This window comes from Salvelinus sp. IW2-2015, linkage group LG9 (genome assembly GCF_002910315.2).
Source record: "Salvelinus sp. IW2-2015 linkage group LG9, ASM291031v2, whole genome shotgun sequence".
Taxonomy (NCBI): Eukaryota; Metazoa; Chordata; class Actinopteri; order Salmoniformes; family Salmonidae; genus Salvelinus; species Salvelinus sp. IW2-2015.
Window position 1 is genome coordinate 19815451 of NC_036849.1, and position 27597 is coordinate 19843047.

The following is a 27597-nucleotide window of genomic DNA, read 5'->3' on the forward strand; positions in this document are numbered from 1 at the left end:
TAGGGGATTATCCTTGTCTCATCGCGCTCCAGCGACTCCTGTGGCGGGCCGGGCGCAGTGCGCGCTAACCGAGGGGGCCAGGTGCACGGTGTTTCTCCGACACATTGGTGCGGCGGCTTCCGGGTTGGAGGCACGCTGTGTTAAGAAGCAGTGCGGCTTGGTTGGGTTGTGCTTCGGAGGACGCATGGCTTTCGACCTTCGTCTCTCCCGAGCCCGTACGGGAGTTGTAGCGATGAGACAAGATAGTAATTACTAGCGATTGGATACCACGAAAATTGGGAGAAAAGATAAAAAAAAAAAAAAATAGTAAAAAAAAAAAGGATTGAACCCATAACCAATGCCCAGTGACAAAAACATTTTGGGCAAATTATCTGCAGGGTACTGATCCAGCTCCAAACCATTGACCAGAAAATTGTCACACTATAGCTATGTACAGTTGAAGTCAGAAGTTTACATAGCCAAATACATATCTCACTGGTCACCCCCAAAGCCAATTCTTCCTTTGGCCGCCTTTCCTTCCAGTTCTCTGCTGCCAATCACTGGAACGAACTGCAAATATCACTGAAACTGGAGACTCATATCTCCCTCACTAGCTTTAAGCACCAGCTGTCAGAGCAGCTCACAGATCACTGCACCTGCACAATAGCCCATCTGTAAATAGCCCATCCAACTACCTCATCCCCTTACTGTACTTATTTTTAATCTTGCTCCTTTGCACCCCAGTATCTCTACTTGCACATTCATCTTCTGCACATCTACCATTCCAGTGTTTAATTGCTATATTGTAATTACTTCGCCACCATGGCCTATTTATTGCCTATTATGAATCTATTGATAAAAAGTGACATAATTATATATATCATACTTAATACTCGACTGCTATGTGTCTTATCCAATGTATGAATATCATCCTGAAATGATATTGCAATATGTGATCAACTTGCTTTGCTTATAATTCTTGGCCAACAAAGGTCCACAAGATAATGAAATGACGAACTGTTCTCAACTAGACACTATAAAGCGTTAAAATCAAAGGTGAAAATAAAAATGTCTTGAGATGTTGCTTCAATATATCCACATAATTTTCCTTCTTCATGATGCCATCTATTTTGTGAAGTGCACCAATCCCTCCTGCAGCAAAGCACCCCCACAACATGATGCTGCCACCCCCGTGCTTCAGGGTTGGGATGGTGTTCTTCGGCTTGCAAGCCTCCCCCTTTTTCCTCTAAACATAACGATGGTCATTATGGCCAAACAGTTCTATTWTTGTTTCATCAGACCAGAGGACATTTCTCCAAAAAGTGCGATCTTTGTGTGCAGTTGCAAACCGTAGTCTGGCTTTTTATGGAGTTTTTTGAGCAGTGGCTTCTTCCTTGCTGAGCAGCTTTTCAGGTTATGTCTATAATGGACTCATTGTACTGTGAATATAGATACTGTTGTACCTGAAAAACGGAGTTTAAATGTATTTGGCTAAGGTATATGTAAACTTCCGACCTCAACTGTAAGTGTTTGTAAACTTCCGACTTCAACTGTAACATGTACATTTACAAGGGGACCTTTTTTTGGGAGAAAACAATTGAAACCTTTTACACTTTCAATATAATTTTATTGAAAAAAAGTACCAATAAAACAAAACAAGTAATTCAGAAAAAGATTTGTTGAGCAAAGCTCTTATATGTACAGCATATTGCACTACATAACAAATTGTCCTTACTTCCATAATGTATCAACGAAAATAAAACACAAAAAAAGAAACGAGTGCACAGTACAGTCTTGAAAACACACAGTCAATGTTCACAAAAATGCTACATTTTCGCTGGGTCTCTTTTCTTGGGAGTACAGAGAGTGTGTGATAATCAAGACTTAGTTGAAACTGAGCAGTTAAAGGCATTTTCCAGGTGTCAGTAATACATGTACAGTTCATCGGTTCATAAAAAAGGACAATGTTTCTTGGTTATGATTTAACCTCAGAGATCATATGGAGCACAACACTAAAATAAATGTTTCAGTTTTGACGGTATCGTTGAAAACATGTTTACACCAGAACCAGTCACAAAAGGAATGCTTCAAGCTCATTTTTATACAAAAAAGCCCTTGATCTCATTGGACTTGTTAAAAAGAGCAAACAGGTATTAAAAAGGATTTAAAAGCCACAAAACTGTCCCTATAAAAGCTGACCCTTTCATATGAAAAGACATTTAAAAAGTTAGGAAAGACAATGAGTAAGAAATGGTCTAATAAAAAAGGACATATAAAGAAAGTGGACAAAAAAAAATCAAGACACTGACGGTTTTTCCATAATATACAAAACTCACTGTATAGAGTTCCTGTAGCTTTGCACAGTGCTGAGATATGGCAAGTATATGTCTATCTCCAGTACACAGCTTCAGAACCCCCTCTGAAAAATCATTTCTGGGCACCATGGTGGCTTGTTTCTCTTTCAATGAAATCAAAGACTGTTCTATGCAGGTTATCGCATCGTCAATGGTCTGCTATACTACAGACATACAGCTAGTTCAGCACACGACATATTTGAAAGAACGAACCAGAGTACACTGTACAATATCACAGGGATTGCTCAGGGACGCATCAGATCTACAGACACAAAGTACTTTCCAGTGCATGTTGATTACAGAAGAATGCTAAAGTAGACAAAAAGGATTGAACCCATAACCAATGCCCAGTGACAAAAAAACATTTTGGCAAATTATCTGCAGGGTACTGATCCAGCTCCAAACCATTGACCAGAAAATGGTCATACTGTAGTTATGAACAGTTGAAGTCGGAAGTATACATACACCTTAGCCAAACACATTTAAACTCAGTTTTTCACAATTCCTGACATTTAATCAGAGTAAAAATTCCCTGTTGTAGGTCAGTTAGGATCACCACTTTATTTAAAAAATGTGAAATGTCAGAATAATAGTAGAGAGAATGATGTATTTCAGCTTTTATTTCTTTCATCACATTCCCAGTGGGTCAGAAGTTTACATACACTCAATTAGTATTTGGTAGCATTGCCTTTAAATTGTTTAACTTGGGTCAAACGTTTCGGGTAGCCTTCCACAAGCATCCCACAATAAGTTGGGTGAATTTTGTGTCACGGCTGCTGGAAAAGAGGACCAAGGTGCAGCGAGTCAGGTTTGTAGGCTTCCTTGCTCGCACACGCTTTTTCAGTTCTGCCGACAAATTTTCTATAGGATTGAGGTCAGGGCTTTGTAATGGCCACTCCAATACCTTGACTTTGTTGTCCTTAAGCCATTTTGCTACAACTTTGGAAGTATGATTGGGGTCATTGTCCATTTGGAAGACCCATTTGCAAACAAGCTTTAACTTCCTGACTGATGTCTTGAGATGTTGCTTCAATATATCCACATCATTTTCCTTCTTCATGACACCATCTATTTTGTGAAGTGCACCAATCCCTCCTGCAGCAAAGCACCCCCACAACATGATGCTGCCACCGCTGTGCATCACAGTTGGGATGGTGTTCTTCTGCTTGCAAGCCTCCCCCTTTTTCCTCCAAACATAACGATGGTCATCATGGCCAAACAGTTCTATTTTTGTTTCATCAGACCAGAGGACATTTCTCCAAAAAGTGCGATCTTTATACCCATGTGCAGTTGCAAACCGTAGTCTGGCTCTTTTTATGGCGGTTTTGGAGCAGTGGCTTCTTCCTTGCTGAGCGGCCTTTCAGGTTATGTCGATATAGGACTCGTTTTACTGTGGATATAGATACTTTTGTACACTTTTCCTCCAGCATCTTCACAAGGTCCTTTGCTGTTGTTCTGGGATTGATTTGCACTTTTCGCACCAAAGTACATTCATCTCTAGGAGACAGAACGCGTCTCCTTCCTGAGTGGTATGACTGGTGCGTGGTCCCATGGTGTTTATACTTGCGTAATATTGTTTGTACAGATGAACGTGGTACCTTCAGGTGTTTGGAAATTGCTCCCAAGGATGAACCAGACTTGTGGAGGTCTACAATATTTTTCTGAGGTCTTGGCTGATTTCTTTAGATTTTCCCATGATGTCAAGCAAAGAGGCACTGAGTATGAAGGTAGGACTTGAAATACATCCACAGGTACACCTCCAATTGACTCAAATTATGTCAATTAGCCTATCAGAAGCTTCTAAAGCCATGACATAATTTTCTGGAATTTTCCAAGCTGTTTAAAGCCACAGTCAACTTTGTGTATGTAAACTTCTGACCCACTGGAATTGTGATACAGTAAATTATAAGTGAAATAATCTGTCTGTAAACAATAGTTGGAAAAATTACTTGTGTCATGCACAAAGTAGATGTCCTAACCGACTTGCCAAAACTATAGTTTGTTAACAAGACATTTGTGGAGTGGTTGAAAAACGAGTTTCAATGACTCCAACCTAAGTGTATGTAAACTTACGACTTCAACTGTAGCTAAACTGATCTGTGATCTTTCCAGAACGAACACTCAGATTCTACTGCTATCTGCTGAATGGATAACGTGACATGGCTGATTCAGATGAATGCCTTAACCGATTGGGCCCATTTCTGGAGATGACTACCCTCAGGGAAAACCAGACACAGTGCAGATAACCATCGTTCTATACAGTATAACAAATGAATTATATACACATTTAAAACCCCCAAAAGGAAGAGAAATTGCACACAAAATCTATACAGTAGAAAAGGGCGAATAAACAGAAAATAAATAAAAAATGGAAAACAACGCTAAAAGTCCTGAAGGAAATGGATGAGCAGTACACATAGATGTAGGCTACAGTAGAGCGAGAGAAGCGAGTTTAGGGGTGGTTTAAGGGCTACAGTGAGACAGGAAGCTACGGTGACTGGCTCAGCATTCAGGATCTGCAGGAAACAACAACAACAAACAACAACAACAGCGATGTTCAGCTCATCTCTCACTGCCCCACATGGTTCTATATTAGTCCCTGCCTCAACAGAGACAGAGCAAGCGTCATCATCTGACCAGTCTGTCTAAAGTATACCTTTATATCTATGGTTATGTATCTAATATATTTCAACTGATGCAGACAACAGAATGGGACCGAACCACTACATTCCTTTGTCGTTCTACTCTACATGGGAAACTGTTATTTGTATTTTCCCTGGCCCTGAAACATACAGGTAACTGACATAATAATGGAAACACTTGAGTAAATGAGGGATGCAAAGTATATTTAAAGCAGGTATTTCCACACAGATGTGGTTCCTGAGTTAATAAAGGAATTAACATTCCATCATGCTAAGGGTCATGTTTAAAAATGTTGGGCAGGCCATTATTTTGGCTACCATGGCTATGCCCCCATAGGATGACAACGTCCCCATCCACAGGACACGAGTGGTCACTGAATGGTTTGATGAGCATGAAAACGCTGTAAACCATATGAAATGGTCATCACTGTCACCAGATCTCAACCCAATCGAACACTTATGGGAGATTCTGGAGTGGCGCCTGAGACAGCGTTTTCCACCACCATCAACAAAACACCATATTATTCCAAGCACTTGTAGAATCTATGCCAAGGTGCATTGAAGCTGTTCTGGCTCATGGTGGCCCAACGCCACCCTATGAAGACACTTTATATGGGTGTTTCCTTGATTTTGGCAGTTACCTGTTTCTCCAGCATTCTAAATTAAGGGTTGAAAGAAAGCACTGATTATACAGACAGGAGATGACACAGAAGATGACTGTAGGACCAAATTACCAAGAGGTGTGTCTGAAATTACAGCCTCATAATGTATACTTCTCCTTCAAAATGGACAAAAAGTAAAGTACTGTAGGACCAAACATAACCGTATTAACAGGAGTTGTGTCTAAAATTACAGCCTCATGATATATACTGCTACTTCAAAATGGACAAAAAGTAAAGTAAAAAGGCAATACAATGTACAACAAACAGCATCTTCAAGAATACATCAGTGTCTTCAAAAAGATTAATATTTCAATAGTAATTACAGTCTTGCATACTACCAGTTAATTTCTAATCTCAGACACGTTCTCTTGTCAATTGGATTAGCAGTGGTGATTTCTATTAAAAAGTTACACCACAGGATCTGAGGACAAAGAACTAATACAAGATCACTCCACAGGTTAAAAAATATATATAAAAGCCCATGCAAGAATCCTGAGAGGAGGGAAGATGTTGTTGTTTCACATGTTTGTTTTGGTGTCCAGAATACAAGTGCATCTCTGACAGTGGGTTAGAGAGCACATCGATTGGAGGGCTAAAAAACATTGGAATTTCAATGAGGCATTCATTTAACCAGCATCACTTGTACCTCAGATGTTTTATTATAATAATAACATGCCATATTCAGTCACTTCCTGGGATGATATAACTTGGTCATGTGATTGAAAACATTGTAATGTTACCATTACAAATCAGATACAGTTAAAAACCTTCATTAAATGACAGAGGTTGACTTTGTAACCTAATCTACTCCTGACTGATGTACTATAGTGCAAACAGTGTGGATACATAGCTCCACTTGAAGGGCCTGGTAGTCTTAAGACACAAAAATGATCAGCACACTCTCTCTTACAATGACTGGGGTCCAGTTTGGGGATTTATGAAATTAGTAAAAGATAACTCTTTAATTAGTAAAAGATAACTGAAATAAACTATGATTGAAAATCTGGTGTTCTCTCTGAGTAACTCGTGGGATCCACTTTTGCTTTGGAAGTTGTATGATGTATCATGGCTGCGGTAGATGTTTTGGGTTGGGTGTGCTGTTGAAGGGGGGTGGGGGGGTCCTAAGGAGTATCACACCACAAAGTGGCATTTACCACATCGGAAGCCACTGGATGTTTCATTATTTTTGGTGACAATGGGAAAAACAACAATTATTGAAATCAAAACAATAAAAGTGACTGGAAGAGCAAAGAATAATCAACATGTAATATAATAGTATACACAACCCCATTGAGGAGAAAGTTGAGGTGAAAAATGCTTTGTTCTGAGAGACTGCATCTTTGGAAATTAGTAAGTTATCAAGTTTGACCAATTATTTCCTGTAAACTTCAGAAAAGAAAACCCCATGAACCACTCTTTTTTCCCTTCTTCAGATCCCTCCATATCTTTCTTTCTTCTGCTTGGTTCTTGTCAACAGTCATTGGGTTGTGGTAGAAGACATTGACAAGGCGTTCCCGGGACCATGGAGGCCATTCAAGATGTACACATACGGAAGTGCAAACAAATTCAACAGGAATAATGTACTGTACAAAATACTACATCAAACAATTACCAAAATAAGGACATTGTCCAGTAGAGGAATCTCGTGAAACAACATGGCATCTTCTTGGGAAAAAACGACCTCGTAAAAAATGGTTGTCTCCGTCCCGCGGGGACCTTTTCTCTTTTGTTATTTTTCCCCAACAGACCCGTGTTAGATTTGACAGTGCCATTAGGAGTCCAGTTCCTGTGGGAGAGGGGTAGTCTGTGCTGGGCTGGTCCTCTTCATCACCTCCACCCTGCTCTCCCCCCTCCAGCGATGGCCTCCTGCTCAAACAGCAGGGTGAGCAGAGCCGAGGCCAGGCGCCTCCACAAGGGCCTCATGTTCCTTTGGTTTCGGTGATACTGCAACAGAACAAGGGAGAAAAACAACTGAGTCAGAGCAGCATGTGGATAGGGAACTGGCATAGTCAATGAAAAAATATGTCATCATTCCTTTACCAGGGTTTTCAGTTGGAGTTGTGGATGTGTGTTGGTGTGTGATGGGTGGTGATGTTGATCTCTCTCAATCACTATGGTGAATTGAGGAGGGATAGGTCATAACCAGACACCGGAACGGCTCTGATATTCTCACAACAGTCTGTGTGTGTGTCCAGCACTACTTATTAATGCACGTTCTTTGTGTGCAGGATTGAGAATCCTATACAGCCAATGTAACACTAACTACCACCCCACCCCATGCCACAGACACATTCATTGCACAGCAAACAGAATCCAACAGCACATCAGGAGCAGCCTCCCTCTCCCTCTCTGGCTGGAGAGTCAACTGGATGGTGTGTGATTTGGAGGATAATGCTATCTCTGCCATAGAGCAGGAGATAAGATAATTGCACTATATAGGACTAGAGAGCACTTGAGGAGGGGCGTGGATCCACAGGAACACATCTCAGTATGAGAGCTGAGCTTAGCTCCACAGACGAAACACAGACACTACCGGACCTGATAACACCACAGCTATATCAGGTACACGTCACACATTAACAAAGAGCAACAATAGGCTGGATAAAAAGCTTTGACAAAAAAAAAAGCTTAGCACCTTGCCAGTGTCAGACAACATTCTCCCGTTGTAAACCAATTCCACCAAAGCGTGACTGCCGAGTTGACTTGTTTCTTAACATGACAGCTGAGGCAGCATCTGTGTGCAAGCCCAGAAATCAGCCGGTTTACAACTAGCCTGCACTTTGCAATGTGATAAGACTCAGGTTTTCACTAGCCCCCATACAGTGAGATGAACTTTGCAGAGCGTTGCATAAGCTGGTACCAGTTTCAAACAGGCTCATGCACTGTCCACCCCCGCACGCACTGTCCACACCCGCACGCACTGTCCACACCCGCACGCACTGTCCACCCCCGCACGCACTGTCCACCCCCGCACTGCACTGTCCACCCCGCAACGCACTGTCCACCCCGCACGCACTGTCCACCCCGCCACGCATGTCCACATCCACAACGCACTGTCCACATCCGCACGCACTGTCCACACCCGCACGCACTGTCCACACCCGCACGCACTGTCCACACCCGCACGCACTGTCCACACCCGCACGCCCGCACACGCACACACACGTTTTTGTAAAAGGTATAAAAGGAAGAAATACATTATTGTATAGCCATCGGCTATTTGAGGTACTACTGGGAATCTTGATAGCACAAGTTTTGTGATATAGCATTTATCAAAAGTTGCATAATAACGATGAAGTCTACTTCATAAATATACATTATCCAAAGCACAAATGAAACTATACTGAACAAAAATATAAACGCAACATGTAAAGTGTTGGTCCCATGTTTCATGAGCTGAAGTAAAAGATCCCCAAAATTTTGTTTGTCACACAACACAATACCACAGATGTCTCTAGTTTTGAGGGAGCGTGCAATTGGCATGCTGACTGCAGGAATGTCCACCAGAGCTGTTACCAGATAATTGAATGTTCCTTTCTCTAATTTGGCAGTATGTCCAACCGGCCTCATAACCACAGACCATGTGTAACCACGCCTACCCAGGACCTCCACATCCGGCTTCTTCACCTGCGGGATTGTCTGAGACCAGCCACCCAGACAACTGATTAAACTGTGAGTTTGCACAACCGAAGAATTTCCTGCAAACTGTCAGAAACCTTTTCAGGGAAGCTCATCTGCATGCTTGTCGTCCTCACCAGGGTCTTGACCTGACTGCAGTTCCGCGTCGTAACCGACTTCAGTGGGTAAATGCTCACCTTCGATGGTCACTGGCACACTGGAGAAGTGTCCTCTTCACAGATGAACTCGGGTTTCAACTGTACTGGACAGATGGCAGACAGCGTGTATGGCATCGTGTGGGCGAGCGGTTTGCTGATGTCAACGTTGTGAACAGAATGCCCCATGGTGGCGGTACGGTTATGGTATGGGAAGGCAAAAGCTACGGACAACGAACACAATTGCATTTTAACAATAGCAATTTGAATGCACCGCGATACCGTGATGAGATCCTGAGGACCATTGTCGCGCCATTCATTCACCGCCATCACATCATGTTACAGCATGATAATTCACGGCCCCATGTCGCAAGGATCTGTACACAATTCCTGGAAGCTGAAAATGTCCCAGTTCTTCCATGGCCTGCATACACACCAGACATCACCCAATGAGCATGTTTGGGATGCGTTTGGGATGCTCTGGATTGACGTGTACGACAATTTGTTCCAGTTCCTGCCAATATTCAGCCACTTCGCGCAGCCATTGAAGAGGAGTAAGACAACATTCCTCAGGCCACAACCAACCGCCTGAACTCTAATCGAAGGAGATGTGATGCATGGCATGAGGCAATTTTTGGTCACACCATATACTGAATGGTTTTCTGATCCATGCCCCTACTTTTTTTTTTAAAGGTATCTGTGACCAACAGATGCATATCTGTATTCCCAGTCATGTTAATTAGGGCCTAATGAATTTACTTCAATTGACTGATTTCCTTATATGAACTTTAACTCAGTAAAATCTTTAAAATTGTTGCATGTTTAGTTTATATTTTTGTTCAGTGTAGTTCACCTAGAGACACAGCGTTAACAACAGCTAGGGTAGCAGCACTTAGTAAAGTTGTGCCTTTAGATCTAATTACAACTAGAAAGCACATAACCAAGCCCATCAATCTGTCTGTGATTACACCTGACCTGGCCAACTCTGACAGGGGGCAAAGCCTATTATAGGTAATTGTGACAGTCAGTAATGCTGTATGTACGCCTGGTTTGAAACCCCGACCTGGAAAGGTGGAAAAATCTGCCATTCTGCCCTTGAGCAAGGCAGTTAACCCTCAACAACAACTGCTCCCTGGGCGCCGATGATGTGCATGTCGATTAAGGCAGCCCCCCACACCTCTTTTATTCAGATGGGTTGGGTTAAATGAAGAAGACACATTTCAGTTGGATGCATTCAGTTGTACAACTAACTAGGTTAACACAATATATTTTATCAACAAACACTGCTTACTTCACACAATGACATCAATGTGTACATTCTCACAGCCATAATGTCCTGTAAAAAAAGCAGCAGTGACCTTGTCTTCACCTCTGGTTCCTCCACCCAGCTCAGCACTGAGAGGGTGACAAGGTGTGGGCCCGCCCTGTAGCTCCCTCATTGGTCACGAGTCACACTACCAACTGTCTAAAATGACTCAGTCAGGGTCTAAATTTAGCCAGTGATAAAGAACATACACTTGCCAGACTTTTATTTACACATTTTATCAGTTAAGAACAAATTCTTCTTTACAATGACGGCCTACAAGAAGGCTAAAGGCCTCCTGCGGGGACGGGGGCTGGGATTAAAAATAAAATAAAAATATAGGACAAAACACACATCACAACAAGAGAGACACCACAAAACGACATAAAGAGAGACCTAAGACAACAACATAGAATGGCAGCAACACATGACAACACAGCATGGTAGCAACATAACATGGCAGCAGCACAACATGGCAGCAGCACAACATGGTAGCAGCACAAAACATGGTACAAACATTATTGGGGACAGACAACAGCACAAAGAGCAAGAAGGTAGAGACAACAATACATCACGCGAAGTAGACACTCCTCTCAGTAAGTGTCCATGATTGAGTCTTTGAATGAAGAGATGGAGATAAAACTGTCCAGTTTAAGTGTTTGTTGCAGCTCATTCCAGTCGCTAGCTACAGCGAACTGAAAAGTGGAGCGACCCAGGGATGTGTGTGCTTTGGGGACCTTTAACAGAATGTGACTGGCCGAACGGGTGTTGTTTGTGGAGGATGAGGGCTGCAGTAGGTATCTCAGATAGGGGGGAGTGAGGCCTAAAAGGGTTTTATAAATAAGCATCAAGCAGTGGGTCTTATGACGGGTATGCGGAGATGACCAGTTTACAGAGGAGTATTGAGTGCAGTGATGTGTCCTATAAGGAGCATTGGTGGCATATCTGATGGCCGAATGGTAAAGAACATCTAGCTGTTCGAGAGCACTCTTACCTGCCAAACTATAAATGACGTCTACGTAATCTACCATGGGTAGGATGGTCATCTGAATCAGGGTTAGTTTGGCAGCTGAGGTGAAAGAAGAGCGATTACGATAGAGGACACCAAGTCTAGATTTAACCTTAGCCTGCAGCTTGTGCTGAGAGAAGGATAATGTACCGTCTAGCCATACTCCCAATTACTTGTATGAGGTAACTACCTCAAGCTCTAAACCCTCAGAGGTAGTAATCACACCTGTGGGGAGAGGAGCATTGTTCTTACCAAATCACATTACCTTTGTTTTGGAGGTGTTCAGAACAAGGTTAGGGGCAAAGAAAGCTTGTTGGACACTAAGAAAGCTTTGTTGTAGAGTGTTGAAAACAAAATCCAGAGAGGGGCCAGCTGAGCATAAGACTGAATCATCTGCATATAAATGGATGAGAGAGCCTCCTACTGCCTGAGCTATGTTGTTGATGTAAATTGAGAAGAGCGTCGAGCCTTGGGGTACTCCCTTGGTGACAGGCAGTGGCTGAGACACTGCACTCTTTGAGAGAGGTAGTTAGCAAACCAGGCCAAAGACCCTTCAGCGACACCAATACTCCTTAGTCCGCCCACAATAATGGAATGGTCTGCCGTATCAAAAGCTTTGGCCAAGTCAATAAAAATAGCAGCACAACATTGCTTAGAATCAATGGCAATGGTGACATCATTGAGGACCATTAAGGTTGCAGTGACACATCCATAACCTGAGCGGAAACCACATACCAGAGAGAATACTATAGACATCAAGAAAGCCAGTCAGTTTGTCCAACACTTTTGATAAACAGGGCAACATAGAAATAGGCCTATAACAGTTAGGATCAGCTTGATATCCCCTTTTAAATAAAGGACACACCGTGGTTGCCTTCCAAGTAATGGGAACTTCCCCAGAGAGGAGAGACAGGTTTTAAAAGGTCAGAGATAGGGTTGGCGATGATAGGGGCAGGAACCGTAAAGAAGAAAGGGTCTGACCCAGATGGTTTTTGGGGTCAAGTTTAAGGAGCTCCTTTAGCACCTCGGACTCTGCAGGGAGAAACTGTAGCAGGGCAGGGGGAAAAGAGGGAGGAGCATCGGGGACAGTCGCATTAGAAGGGGTGGGAGATGAGGAAATGTTGGACGGGCAAGGAGGCATGGCTGAGTCAAATAGGAATCCTGACTTAATGAAGTGGTGATTAAAGAGCTCAGCCATGTGCTCCTTGTCAGTAACAACCACATCATCAACATTAAGGGACATGGGCAGCTGTGAGGAGGAGGGTTTATTCTCCAGGTCTTTAACCGTTTTCCAGAACTTCTTGGGGTTAGACCCACAGTGAGAGAACTGCTCCTTAAAGTAACTAACTTTGGCCTTCCGGATAGCCTGAGTGCTCTTATTTCTCATTGCCTGAACGAGAGCCAGTCAGCCTGAGTATGCGTGTGCAGAGCGTCATCACTTTAACACAAGCCTGATGTGTTTTGTCAGAGCCTCATGATACAGGCAACCTGTCTGTCTGTCGGCCCAATGGCTCACACAAGCATTAGCTTATCAGCTACACAGACAGGCAGCGACCAGTGGCCAGAGACTCACAGCTCAGGACAGGAGTGCAGCCAAGACGCAGGAGTGGACAGGAATACAAACATGCACATCTCAACAACAACCACAAGCATTTTCCCGCACCCCCTCTGTGCTGTAAAGAAAATAGAGTGCCCTTATAGAACAGTGAGAAGATAAGGAAAGGAAACACACACACACACACACACACACACACACACACACACACACACACACACACCCCCTAGGGACATTCAATGCTTACGCTTTCAACACTCTCATCGAAAGCACCAGGAGGAGTCTTTAGAAAAACACACTATTGTAACTCAACTCTGCTCCTCGCCCCCATGCAGACTGTGGCAGTCTTCCTGTCATTGTGACTGTCATTACTGTCCTGTCAGCCTGCTCTGCGGACCACTGCTCCGTCCCCTCCAGCCTTCTCATACGGAGGAGCAATTTATCTGTCAGCACCAATGCTCCTCTTATACTCTTAAGCACCTTAAGCCCTTCCCCTGCCATGATGGTAGGATGATATGGAAATGGGAGGGGGTTGAGCCATAATACACAGTATGCCATGTCTCTTCATTTATGAGTCAATCAAAGAGATGAATGTCAAACTGTGTTTGAAAGCCTGCTGATGCACTACATAATTGCAATAATCTAACAAGAGGGAGAAATAGAGGGATGGCGAGAGAGACATATTAACATTGAAAAGTGGCAGTCCAAGTGAGACTGAAAGACGAGATCACACTCACACACACTCAGTCTCATGCACACACACACACACACACACACACACACACACACACACACACACAGTGTGTTCGTAAACTCAGCAAAAAAAGAAATGTCCTCTCACTGTCAACTGTGTTAATTTTCAGCAAACTTAACATGTGCCCTCACCCTACGACCCTAGCCCTCACCCTACGATCCAACAGGTCACAGATGTGCTCAATGGGATTGAGATCCAAGGCTCTTCGCTGGCCATGGCAGAACACTGACATTCCTGTCTTGCAGGAAATCACGCACTGTACGAGCAGTATGGCTGGTGGCATTGTCATGCTGGAGGGTCATGTCAGGATGAGCCTGCAGGAAGGGTACCACATGAGGGTGGAGGATGTCTTCCCTGTAACGCACAGCGTTGAGATTGCCTGCAATGACAACAAGCTCAGTCCGATGATGCTGTGACACACCGCCCAAAACCATGACGGACCCTCCACCTCCAAATCGATCCCACTCCAGAGTACAGGCCTTGGTGTAACGCTCATTCCTTAGACGATATACGCGCATCCGACCATCACTCCTGGTGAGACAAAACCGCGGCTCGTCAGTGAAGAGCACTTTTTGCCAGTCCTGTCTGGTCCAGAAACGATGGGTTTGTGCCCATAGGTGACGTTGTTGCCGGTGATGTCTGGTGAGGACCTGCCTTACAACAGGCCTACAAGCCCTCAGTCCAGCCTCTCTCAGCCTGTTGTGGACAGTTTGAGCAATGATGGAGGGATTGTGCGTTCCTAGTGTAACTCGGGCAGTTGTTGTTGCCATCCTGTACCTGTCCCGCAGGTGTGATGTTTGGATGTCCCGATCCTGTTTAGGTGTTGTTAGATGTGGTCTGCCACTGCTAGGACGATCAGCTGTCCATCCTGTCTCCCTGTAGCGCTGTCTCAGGCGTCTCACAGTACGGACATTGCAATTTATTGCCCTGGCCACATCTGCAGTCCTCATGCTTCCTTGCAGCATGCCTAAGGCACGTTCACGCAGATGAGCAGGGACCCTGGGCAGCTTTCTTTTGGTGTTTTCAGAGTCCGTAGAAAGACCTTTTTAGTGTCCTAAGCTTTCATAATTGTGACCTTAATTAATTGCCTACCAACTGTAAGCTGTTAGTTTCTTAACGACCGTTCTGCAGGTGCATGTTCATTAATTGTTTATGGTTCAAAGCATGAGAAACAGTGTTAAAAACCCTTTACAATGAAGATCTGTGAAGTAATTTGGATTTTTATGAATTATCATTGAAAGACAGGGTCCTGAAAAAGGGATGTTTCTTTTTTTGCTGAGTTTATGTGGGTGCGTCCATACATGCAGCACGGAAATGAGTGTACCTACCTCACTGCTGAAGACTTAAATACACAACAAAACCACAGCGCCAGGAATAGCAGCCATGGGCTAAACTTGAGATCACGCATACAAACCACACTGATCTGTTTGGGGTTAGTCTGTCCAAGCATCACTCAACAGCAGCCAGACAGGCAGAGAGAAACTCTCAGAGACACAGGCCTGTATAACTCCCTTGGCTGAGTGGGCTCTGCACACAAGAACAGTAATTCTGCCCACTCGAATGACAAGAGAGTAAATCAAGAACTTCAAGAACTGAAATAACACCTAACTGTTGATTACTATGTAGGTAATCAAAGTCAATATTCCAGATCCACCATTCTCTGGGCTTCGGAAATCACGTTTTTTTGGGGGCAGTGGGCAGTATTTTGAAGTTTGGATGACAAACGTGCCCAAAGTAAACTGCCTGTTACTCAGGCCCAGAAGATAGGATATGCATATAATTGGTAGTATTGGATAAAAAACACTTTTTTTTGAGGTCATTGGACTTTCCTATGGTTTTCTGTGCGAAAGTCTCATAACTAGGACCCAGGTTGCAGTTCCTATGGCTTCCACAAGACGTCGACAGTCTTTAGACATGGTTTCAGGCTTGTATTTTGAAAACGACAAAGAAAAATACCTTTTGGTTAGTGGACACTGATTTCATGAAGTGCTGGTTTGCGCGTGTGACCGTGTGCGCGCTCTTTGATGTTTTTCCTTTCTATTGAATACACTATTGTCCGGTTGAAATATTATCGATTATTTAGATTATTGATAACCTGAGGATTAATTATAAACATCGTTTGACAAACTTTACCGGTACTATTAGGATGTATTCGTCTGCATGTTTTGACCGCCTTTGAGCCAGTGGATTACTGAACAAAACGCGCCAACCAAACAGAGTTTTTGGGATGTAAAGAGGGACTTTATCGAACAAAACAACCATTTATTGTGTAACTGGGGACCTTTGATTGCAAAAAGATGAAGATCTTCAAAGGTAAGTGATTTATTTTATCGCTATTTTTAAGTTTTGTGACACCTGTGCAGGTTATGAATTTATATTAATGCAGGAAGTATGTGAGGCGCTGACCTCAGACAATCAAATGCGATGCTTTCGCCGTGAAGCCTATTGTAAATTGGACCACGCGGTTCACTTGAATTTTTAATATTGGCAATTTTGTATTTTGAATTTGGAGCTCTGCAATTTCACCGGATGTTGGCCAGGTGGGACGCTACCGTCCTGGGACGCACCTGCCCGGGAGAGGTTAATTGCTGAGGTTAGCAGTGTGTGAGTGTGTGAGCCCTATCGCTCTGTAGCTTCAGGATATGACATCACAATGTTCTCATTCTAACTGATGTTACTTGTTGTGTTTAGCCAGTGAGAAACGAGAGAGAGAGAGACACTTCCCTTATCCCCTGCCCTGGCCTGTCTCTGCTGAGGCTAAGCTGTGCGCCAGTCAGTGTATCATAGCCCTAGTGTAATAACGCCTGCCTGCAATGTCCTGTGTCATATCAGATGAGTCACAGTGCACTGTGGCTGCAGGACAGAAGTATGTGGTATTAACAAAATCTCAGCATGAGTGTGGGAGAAAAAATGCACTCTGTTTCCATGAATCATCCTTGAGATGTTTCTACAACTTTATTAGAGTCTACCTGTGGTCAAATTCAAATTGTTTGGACATGATTTGGAAAGGCACACACCTGTCTATATAATATCCCACAGTTGACAGTGCATGTCAGAACACAAACCAAGCTATGAGGTCGAAGGAATTGGCCGTAGAGCTCAGAGACAGAATTGTGTCGCAGCACAGATCTAGGGAAGGGAACCAAAAAATGTCTGCAGCACTGAAGGTCCCCAAGAACACAGTGGCTTCCATCATTCTTAAATGGAAGCATTTTGGAACCACCAAGACTCTTCCTAGAACTGGCCGCCCTGCCAAACTGAGCAACCGGTGGAAAAGGGCCTTGGTCGATGTTCACTCTGACAGAGCTCCACAGTTCCTCTGTGGAGATGGGAGAACCTTCCAGAAGGACAACCGTCTCTGCAGCACTCCACTAATCAGGCCTTTATGGTAGAGTGGCCAGATGGAAGCCACTCCTCAGTAAAAGGCACATGCCAGCCCGCTTGGAGTTTGCCAAAAGGCATCTAAAAGACTCTCAGACGATGAGACACAAGATTCTCTGGTCTGATGAAAACAAGATTGAACTCTTTGGCCTGAATGCCAAGCGCCATGTCTGGAGGAAACCTGGCACCATCCCGACGGTGAAGCATGGTGGTGGCAGGATCATGCTGTGGGGATGTTTTTCAGCGGCAGTGACTGGGAGACTAGTCAGGAAAGATGAACGGAGCAAAGTACAGAGAAATCCTTGATGAAAACCTGCTCTCAGGACCTCAGACTGGGGCGAAGTTTCACCTTCCAACAGGGCAACGACCCAAAGAAGAGATCCAAGACAATGACGGAGTGGCTTTGGGACAAGTCTCTGAAAGTCTGAGTGGCCCAGGCAGAGCCCGGACTTGAACCCGATCAAACATCTCTGGAAAGATCAGAAAATCGCTGTGCAGCGACACTCTCCATCCAACATGACAAAGCTTGAGTGGATCTGCAGATTAGAATGAGAGAAACTCCCCAAATACAGGTGTGCCAAGCTTGTAGCGTCATACCCAAGAAGACTTGAGGCTGTAATCCCTGCCAAAGGTGCTTTAATAAAGTACTGAGTAAAGGGTCTGAAAACGTATGTATACATAATATTTTTTATAAATGTGCACAAATTTCTAAAAACCTGTTTTTGCTTCGTCATTATGGGATTACAATTAGTGCATTCATCTTAAGATAGCTGGGTGAGACAATCACATATCATAATCGTAGCAAGTGCAACATGTTTACCTAGTCCGGTCACTTCAGCTTAGTCTCTGTGTGACAATGTGTTGAGTGTGTTTATGTGTGTAAGAGTGTGTGTCTTTGACTCTGTGTTTCCCTTTTCCTCTAAATGTGCCATTGGTGCTCTGCAGAAAGAAACTCTCATTAATCCACGGTTCTACCGCCAATACAACCCAACTTATAGTATGTCAAGAGAGAACAGTCTGACTACTTCAATGCAGCCAGTACAGAAACTAGCAGTGTCACACCGATCATAGTATACAGTGTTTGGTGTGGACTCCTCCATGCCCCCTGTGGCGCCGCGGCAGCATAGGGAGGAAATGGGGTGAGAGAGGCAGAGAGAAATAAACAGGAAGCTGAGGCCGGGAGGGAAGGGGTGAGTGTGGGAAAAGGCTGCCCTTGTTAAGCTACGTCTTAGGGGGGTAGAATGAGAGTTCAGAACACTGGGCTAATGCATGCTCACTGACTAGCCAAAACAAACACGGGACACTGAGACATGACCACAATGGATGCCCGTAAAGAAGCCACTTCTGCTGCTCAGTCTCTCTCTCAGCAGAGCTCTGAGTACAGTAGGCCTGTTCAGTGGGCTTTAGCTGTGCTGTGCAGTCAGTCACAGTGGGTATTCTCACCACTTGAAGGTGTTCTTGGTGGAACTGGTCTCCGATGAGTTGGAGTTTCTGTCCAATGCAGACCTCTATGCTGCGTGCTGGCTGCTGGGGCTGCTGATCGAGCCGCTCCATCCCCCCTCGCTCTCCCAGAGGCCCCTGGTCTCCAACACGCTCAAACTGCGCTGGGAAGTGCAATCGAAAGCCTGCGTTGCCTGTGGGAAAAAAGCCATAGATATTGGTCAGGTCAATATCTTAATGTTCATTGAGAGTGCCATATGCTCTGCAACTCATAACAACGCCAAAGTTCAGATACAGTAATCTTTTCCATTACCAGTGCAATCTGTAGTGTGACAGGACAGAGAGGGCATCACTGACAGACAGCTATCCTTGGTGTTCTAGTAACGGGTCAGTTATACAGGTATGGCCTGTTGTCACATCAGGGCCAGGCTAAATCACCTAATGGCGCCATCTGAATGGGAAAGCAGCTGGGTACACTACACACAGGTCATAAAAGCTGCTGTGGCTGGGACTATCAGGCGCCAAGAGCGGAGTACAGCAGAGCTCCACTCTTATCTATTCCTCACACTGTGTTTGCGTGGGTGTGTGTTAACATAGTGTGTGTGGCCGTACCGTAGAAGAGTGGTCTGGGCTCCTGGGCCACCCCGCAGGGCAGCATATTATTGGGCAGTGGCAGGACAGGGCTGGGTGTCTGGGTTCCCCTGTCCTCGTACTTTATCTCCCCGAAGGCTGTGCGCCAGCAGTGGGAGTCTGGCTCAAACACATCATCCTCCTCATCGTCCATACGGCGGCAATCTGCCAAGACCTGCCTTGGGGGAGAAGAGAGAAATTGAGAGGGAGTTGGGCATATTGCTCTGCTAAGACTTACTTGTTGGCTAAATGTACCTAAATCAGGGTTTTGGTTGAGTGAGATGCAGTCTCCATCTCTCTCCGATCCCAACCCAGCAGACCTGTGGCTAGCTTGGTACCTCATACAGTTCAACGGCTTGAGACTACAACATGCAGAGTAGCCTAGACAACAAATTATTTGCAAATCTGACTAATAGGTTTATATGGCAAAACTGAAGCTTGGTCTCTAAAGACTTGCTTATAATAAATAGTTCATGACAGTTGTAAAAAACAACAAAAAAGTTAAAAGATTCTCTACAACATTGCTTCAAGATCACACTTAAGGATCCCCCCAGTACTCACAGTGTTTCAGGCCCTAGGCTAGCAGAGACAATAATCTTGGTTAACCCAGAACTAAAGTCTTGTGTAATCAGTCAGATGCTCGATTAAGTTCTGGGTCCATATGTGTTGAGAAGAGATCGGAAACTAGACTAGCGGCCAAATATCCCTTCCTCTTCCGAAATTCAAAAGATGCTAAAACCTGCGAAAATGTGATTTGTCCAAAGCACCGGAACTAATACTATCCAATCTCTAGATAACAAGGTGGACGAAATTAGGGCACGAGTTGCCTTCCAGAGAGACATCAGAGATTGTAACATTCTCTGTTTCACGGAAACATGGCTCACTTGGGATATGTTGTCAGAGTCGGTACAGCCACCCTATTTCTTTACGCATTGCGCCAACAGAAACAAACATCTCTCTGGTAAGAAGAAGGGCGAGGGTGTATGCCTTATGATTAACGACTCATGGTGTAATCACAACAACATACAGGAACTCAAGTCCTTTTGTCACCCAACCTAGAATTCATTACAATCAAATGCTGACTGCATTATCTTCCAAGAGAATTCTCTTCGATTATAGTCACAGCCATGTATATCCCCCCGAAGCAGATCCCTCGTCGTCCCTGAAAGAACTTCACCGGACTCTATGTAAACTGGAAACCATACATCCTGAGGCTGCATTTATTGTAGTTGGGGATTTTAACAAAGCTAACCTAAGAACCATACTTCCTAAATTCTATCAGCATATCGAATGCGCACCAAAAGCTGGTAGCTTTCTGGATCATTGCTACTTGAACTTCTGCGATGCATACAAAGCCCTCCCCCGCCCTGCCTTCGGCAAATCTGACCATGACTCCATTTTGTTGCTCCCAGCCTATAGACAGCAAGTAAAACAGGAAACGCCCATGCTCAGGTCAATACAACGCTGGTCTGACCAATCGGATTCCAGGCTTCAAGATTGCTACAATCACGTGGACTGGGATAGGTTCCGGATAGCCTCAGACAATAACATTGATGAGTGAGTTTATTAGCAAGCGCATCGGAGATGTCATTCCCTCTGTGGCCATTAAAACCTTCCCTAACCAGAAACCGTGGATTGATGGCAGCATTCACACGAAACTGAAAGCGTGAACCACCGCTTTTAATCATGGCAAGGTGACCGAAAACACCACTGAATACAAACAGTGCAGCTATTCCCTCTGCAAGATAATCAAACAAGCAAATCGTCAGTATTGAGACAAGGTAGAGTCGCAATTCAACGGCTCAAACACGAGACGTATGTGGCAACGTCTACAGTCAATCATGGATTACAAAAAGAAAACCAGCCCTGTCGCGGACACCGACGTCTTGCTCCCAGACAAATTAAATAGCTTCTTTGCTCGCTTTGAGGACAATACAGTGCCACTGACACGGCCCGCTACCAAAGCCCATCTCCTTCTCCATGGCCAACGTGAGTAAAACATTTAAACGTGTTAACCCTCGCAAGGCAGCCGGCCCAGACGGCATCCCTAGCCGCGTCCTCAGAGCATGCGCAGACCAGCTGGCTGGTGTGTTTATGGACATATTCAACCAATCCCTACCCCAGTCTGTTGTCCCCACATGCTTCAAAATGGCCACCATTGTTCCCGTTTCCAAGAAAGCTAAGGTAACTGAACTAAATGACTATCACCCCGTAGCACTCACTTCTGTCATCCTGAAGTGCTTTGAGAGACTAGTCAAGGACCATATCACCTCCACCCTACCTGATAACCTAGACCCACTCCAATTCGCTTACCGCCCCAAATGGTCCACTGACGATGCAGTCGCCATCACACTGCACACTGCCCTATCCCATCTGGACAAGAGGAATACCTATGTGAGAATGCTGTTCATTGACTACAGCTCAGCATTTAACACCATAGTACCCTCCAAACTCGTCATTAAGCTTGAGACCCTGGATCTCGACCCTGCCATGTGCAACTGGATCCTGGACTTTCTGACGGGCCGCCCCCAGGTGATGAAGGTAGGAAACAACATCTCCACCCCGCTGATCCTCAACACTGGGGCCCCACAAGGGTGAGTTCTCAGCCCTCTCCTGTACTCCCTGTTCACCTATGACTGCGTGGCCATGCACGCTTCCAACTCAATCATCAAGTTTGCAGACAACACTACAGTGGTAGGCCTGATTACCAACAACGACGAGACGGCCTACAGGGAGGAGGTGAGGGCCCTCGGAGTGTGGGGTCAAGAAAATAACCTCTCACTCAACGTCCACAAAACAAAGGAGATGATCGTGGACTTCAGGAAACCGAGAGGGAGCACCCCCCCCCCCCCCCTCCTCATCATCATCGACGGGACAGTAGTGGAGGAGGTGGAAAGTCTTAAGTTCCTCGGTGTACGCATCACGGACAAACTGAAATGGTCCACCCACACAGTTAGCATGGTGAAGAAGGTGCAACAGCGGCTTGTCATCTAAAACACTCAAACTTTTACAGATGCACAATCGAGAGCATCCTGTCGGGCTATATCACCGCCTGGTACGGCAATTGCACCACCCTCAACCGCAAGGCTCTCCAGAGGGTGGTGCGGTCTGCACAACGCATTACCGGGGGCAAACTACCTGCCCTCCAGGACACCTACAGCACCCGATGTCACAGGAAGGCCAAAAAGATCATCAAGGACAACAACCACCCGAGCCACTGCCTGTTCACCCCGCTATCATACTGAAGGCGAGGTCATTACAGGTGCATCAAAGCTGGGACCGAGAGACTGAAAAACAGCTTCTATCTCAAAGCCATCAGACTGTTAAACAGCCATCACTAACATAAATGGGCTGCTGCCAACATACAGACTCAAATCTCTGGCCACTTAAATAAACTGACTTAATAAAAGTATCACTAGTCACTTTAAATAACGCCACTTTAAGAATGTTTACATATCTTACAATACTCATCTCATATGTATATACTGTATTCTACACCATCTACTGCATCTTGCCTATGCCACACGCCATCGCTCATCCATATATTTATATGTACATATTCTTGTTCATCCCTTTACATTTGTGTGTATAAGGTAGTTGATGTGAATTTGTTGGATTACTTGTTAGATGTTACTGCATAGTCGGAACTAGAAGCACAAGCATTTCACTACACTTGCATTAACATCTGCTAACCATGTGTATGTGGCCAATAAAATTGGATTTGATTTGATTTGCTCTACGCATGACAGCTCTATAGTACCATTTATGCTTACGTAGTCTGTCCACACGAGATTAGCAGACAACAATCTCCCTGCTTGGTTAATTGACAGCATCGCTACCATCATAAATATGGGGGTCAAACGAGTTATGAAAATACTTCTGAAATGTAAGTAACCTTGTGAACCCTTTTAGAACTCTGCCTTTAATGCAGGGTTAGGCTACTAACACACTACTTCCAAATGAGAGTGCAACAAATGGGTAATGACAGCCTTGGAGGAAGAGAGACAGAGCCACTCTCCTTTCTCTCCTTGGATTTGTCAACATGCCAGCTTCTGAGGACACTTTTTAATTTATTCACCCAAAGACATTTGCCTCAGTCTCTTTAGTGCCTATTATTCTGGGGTTTGCTATTCCACGCTGTCTGCATTCACAATAAACCCTATGTGGAAAAGCACTTAGTGCTTTGTTCTGACAAACAAGACAAGAACATGGAAGTTGCAAGAAAATACAGTGTATTCAGAAAGTATTCAGACCCCTAGACTTTTTCCACATTTCATCAATCTACACACAATACTCCATAATGACAAAGCAAATACAGGTTTTTAGAAATTTTTGAAAATGTATTAAAAAACAAACAACTGAAATATCACATTTACATAAGTTTTCCGACCCTTTACTCAGTACTTTGTTGAAGTATATTTGGCAGCAATTACAGCCTCGAGTCTTCTTGGGTATGACGCTACAAGCTTTGCACACCTGTATTTGGGTAGTTTCTCCCATTCTTCTCTACAGATCCTATCAAGCTCTGTGCGTCGCTGCACAGCAATTTTCAGGTCTCTCCAGAGATGTTTGATAGGGTTCAAGTCCAGGCTCTGGCTGGGCCACTCAAGGACATTCAGAGACTTGTCCCAAAGCCACTCCTGCTTTGTCTTGGCTGTGTGCTTAGGATCATTTTCCTGTTGAAAGGTGAACCTTCTTGCTAGTCTGAGGTCCTGAGCATTTTGGAGCAGGTTTTCATCAAGGATCTCTCTGTATTTTGCTACGTTCATCTTTCCCTCGATCCTGACTAGTCTCCCAGTCCCTGCCGTTGAAAAACATCCCAACAGCATGATTCTGCCACCACCATGCTTTACCGTAGGAATGGTGCCAGGTTTCCTCCAGACGCATTCAGGCCAAAAGAGTTCCATCTTGGTTTCATTAGACCAGAGAATCTTGTTTCTCATGGTCCGATATTCCTCCAGGTGCCTTTTGGCAAACTCCAAGCGGGCTGTCATGTGCCTGGTGATTGGTGAAGTGCTGCAGAGATGGTTGTCCTTCTGATAGGTTCTCCCATCTCCACAGAGGAAGCTCCCTGGAGCTCTGTCAGAGTAACCATCAGGTTCTTGGTCACCTCCCTGACCAAGGGCCTTCTCCCCGATTGTTTAGTTTGGCCGGGCGGCCAGCTCTAGGAAGAGTCTTGGTGGTTCCAACCTTCTTCGATTTAAGAATGATTGAGACCACTGTGTTCTTGGGGACCTTCAATGCAGCAGACATTTTTTGGTACCCCTCCCCAGACCTGTGCCTCGACACAATCCTGTCTCGGAGTTCTACGGACAATTCCTTCGACTTCATGGCTTGGTTTTTGTTCTGACATGCACTGTCAACTGTGGGACCTTATATAGACAGGTTTGTGCCTTTCCAAATCATGTCCAATCAATTGAATTTACCACAGGTGGACTCCAATCCAGTTGTAGAAACATCTCAAGGATGATCAATGGAAACAGGATGCACTTGAGCTCAATTTCGAGTCTCATAGCAAAGGGTCTGAATACTTATGTAAATAAGGTATTTCTGTTTGTAATACTTTGCAAATAAATTGACAACCTGTTTTTGCTTTGTCATTATGGGGTATTGTGTGTAGATTGATGAGAGAAAAAAAGAATTGTATCAATTTTAGAACAAGGCTGTAACATAACAAAATGTGGAAAATATATACTTAGGTTATTTTTCTTACGACTTCCATTCAGTTCTCTGCCACAGACCAAAGTCTGCTCTTTTAAGAGTGTGTCAGCCAGTGGCTCCCCCTACTGCATTGGGTTCATGGATTCACAAATAGCCTACTATCACTTAATACAACTCTAAACATCACCTTCACAAATACTGACAACACACTCACATCTGCTCAGCTTAACATTCACACCCATACACCTCTTGAGTACAGCACTAATGTCATAAACAACACATAGTTCAACTTTATACTCAGAGTCATGTACACACCACAAAGAAGACTCTCCATCACAAAGAAGACCCTACACCACAAAGAAGACCATCACCGCAACAACAAAAAAACACTACACACGCACAGTGTACATACACACTCACAGAGACACATACGCAGCACCCTGTAATAATTCTCTACCCCCATTACACTATATCCCACTATTTGGAAATCTGACAGTGACGACTAATTCTTTATCTGTGTCCCTGCATATAGTTATTGGGGAAAGTGAGGTTATGGATAAGGAGTGTGGTCAAGACGGGTGGGTCAGGCAAAGGACACTAAAACCCTTCAGGTAACTGACATATGGGCCATACTACCTCAGAGACACTGAACTGTGAGATATGACAATGACAACTGTCTCTCTCAACTGTCAAGCCAAGGCTATTGCATCATTTATTGTGTGGCCGCAGATAATCTTTATCATCCTCTTTATCGTAACTCGCTCTGATTACTTCAGAACAACCTGTAATAGCTGTCTTATTACACTTGCTTATTCCTTTGTTTATAAACCATGCACGTTAATAATCAAAGTTGAACGAATTACATAGTCCACAATATAGATGTGCTATTTTCCAATGTGACTCCCTAGTTAAATTGCTTGCTTGTTTAGATTTTAAGTAAACTAACCAGAAGCTGGAAATGCCGACACCGTGCCGACAGACCGTAGCTCTACAGAGATCGAAGCGCGCAAAATAAAACAGCCTAAAAGGTTGGCTACGATTGTTGTCATAATACAACACCCCACAACTACTGTCAAGACAAAAGGTAGTAAAATATTCATCCAATGACATATATCGGTGAGAAATAGCCACATAATGGGTCGGTAAAGTCACTTTATCCCAGCGGCTATACAGGGGATGTTGTGAGAGACAATGTAGCGACTCAATGATGACACACAATGTCCAAGAATTTACAGCACAGGCAGGTCTTTCAAACTATGCAGACCAGCAAAACAACAATGTAAAAAAAAAAAGGTTAATGACAGTGTTCAATCTTATTTGATACATTAAGACTCGGAACTCACCACAAGATAGTCCTTAGTGTATAGAAAAATGTAAAGGGTATATTTTCACTGTAAACCCAAGTGGATTTAGTCCGTACTCAGTATCACTCCACGCAAACTTTTATTCTGTGTGAGACAAATAGCAACAAGCTGATTTCATTTCACAGACGTCAACTAGAAAATCACCCGCCCTCAAACAGGGCGTGAACACAGAAAAAATAGGCTAAATTGAAGTGGTCTTAAAGAAGCAGCGGTACGTTAGGCCATTTTTATTGTTTTATAACGTGACTCGTGTATGGCCATTTAAGATATTTTTCGCGTTTTGTTCTCATAACCAATCAGAGTGTTTGTTTTGATCCCGCCTTCAAAATAGTGTATTCAGACACGTGGACAGGAAATTCCCTCGTGCACGAGACAGCTTCGGTTTTGAAATTCCCTCGTGCACGAAACATTTTCGGTTTGTTGATTATTCTTAGCTGATTGAGCTGCTATCAATGAAAGTAAGAACAAGTGAGCACAAAGGGTTTATAGACTACTACTGTATTACTGTATAATCTGTATAATAAGAGTAATGTCAGTAGTATTATGAGTGACAAAAAACATTGAATGTTATAGGTTACACTATGCCCACTCAATATTTTTTGCAATGACCACAGTCCAGGGCTGCCAACTTTTGAAAGCTTGGAGTGATCTTTTCTATGTGAATTTCATTTCCCCCTGGCACAACCCTTAGACTGGGAATGGCTGTCCTCCCCCAGGAAAATTTTACTGTTTTCAAATCAAACTTTATTTGTCACCTGCGCCGAATACAACATGTGTAGACCTTACCGTGAAATGCTTACTTACAAGCCCTTAACCAACAGTGCAGTTCAAGAAAGAGTTTCGAAAATATTTATAAAATAAACTAAAGTAAAAAACTATAAAAACTAACAGCATAAAATAACAATAACGAGGCTATATACATGTGGTACTGTTACTAAATCAATGTGTGGGGGTACAGGTTAGTCGAGGTATGCAGGTAGGGGTGAAGTGACTATGAATAGATAATAAACAGCGAGTAGCAGCAGTGTAAAAAACAAATGGAGGGGGTGTCAATGTAAATAATCCGTTGCCCATTTGATTAATTGTTCAG

General features: G+C 44.0%; 1 protein-coding gene across 2 annotated transcripts; it reads right to left on the reverse strand.

Moving 5' to 3' along the window:
- Positions 1 to 1946: 1946 nt before the first annotated feature.
- On the reverse strand, positions 1947 to 26687 carry LOC111968772 (bcl-2-modifying factor). Of its 2 annotated transcripts, none has more exons than XM_023994636.2 (4): positions 26487 to 26687; positions 19465 to 19657; positions 18856 to 19046; positions 1947 to 7581 (listed from the first exon to the last, which is right to left on the reverse strand). In XM_023994636.2, the coding sequence occupies exons 2-4, from the start codon at positions 19634 to 19636 to the stop codon at positions 7465 to 7467; spliced, it is 480 nt and encodes a 159-aa protein (XP_023850404.1). In that variant the 5' UTR covers positions 19637 to 19657; positions 26487 to 26687; the 3' UTR covers positions 1947 to 7464. The 2 variants fall into 2 exon arrangements, with proteins under 2 accessions (XP_023850404.1, XP_023850403.1); XM_023994635.2 differs by having other exon boundaries at positions 19465 to 19661; positions 26487 to 26685.
- Between the last annotated feature and the right edge of the window lie 910 nt (positions 26688 to 27597).

Bases quoted from the DNA above. Each gene is read 5' to 3' on its own strand.
- LOC111968772 (XM_023994636.2), bottom strand. From the start codon at position 19,636: ATGGACGATGAGGAGGATGATGTGTTTGAGCCAGACTCCCACTGCTGG. The intron at 19,047-19,464 runs GTACGGCCACAC...TTTTTCCCACAG, and splicing joins GCCCAGACCACTCTTCTACG to GCAACGCAGGCTTTCGATTG. The intron at 7,582-18,855 runs GTGAGAATACCC...GTTCTGTTGCAG, and splicing joins ACCAAGAACACCTTCAAGTG to TATCACCGAAACCAAAGGAA.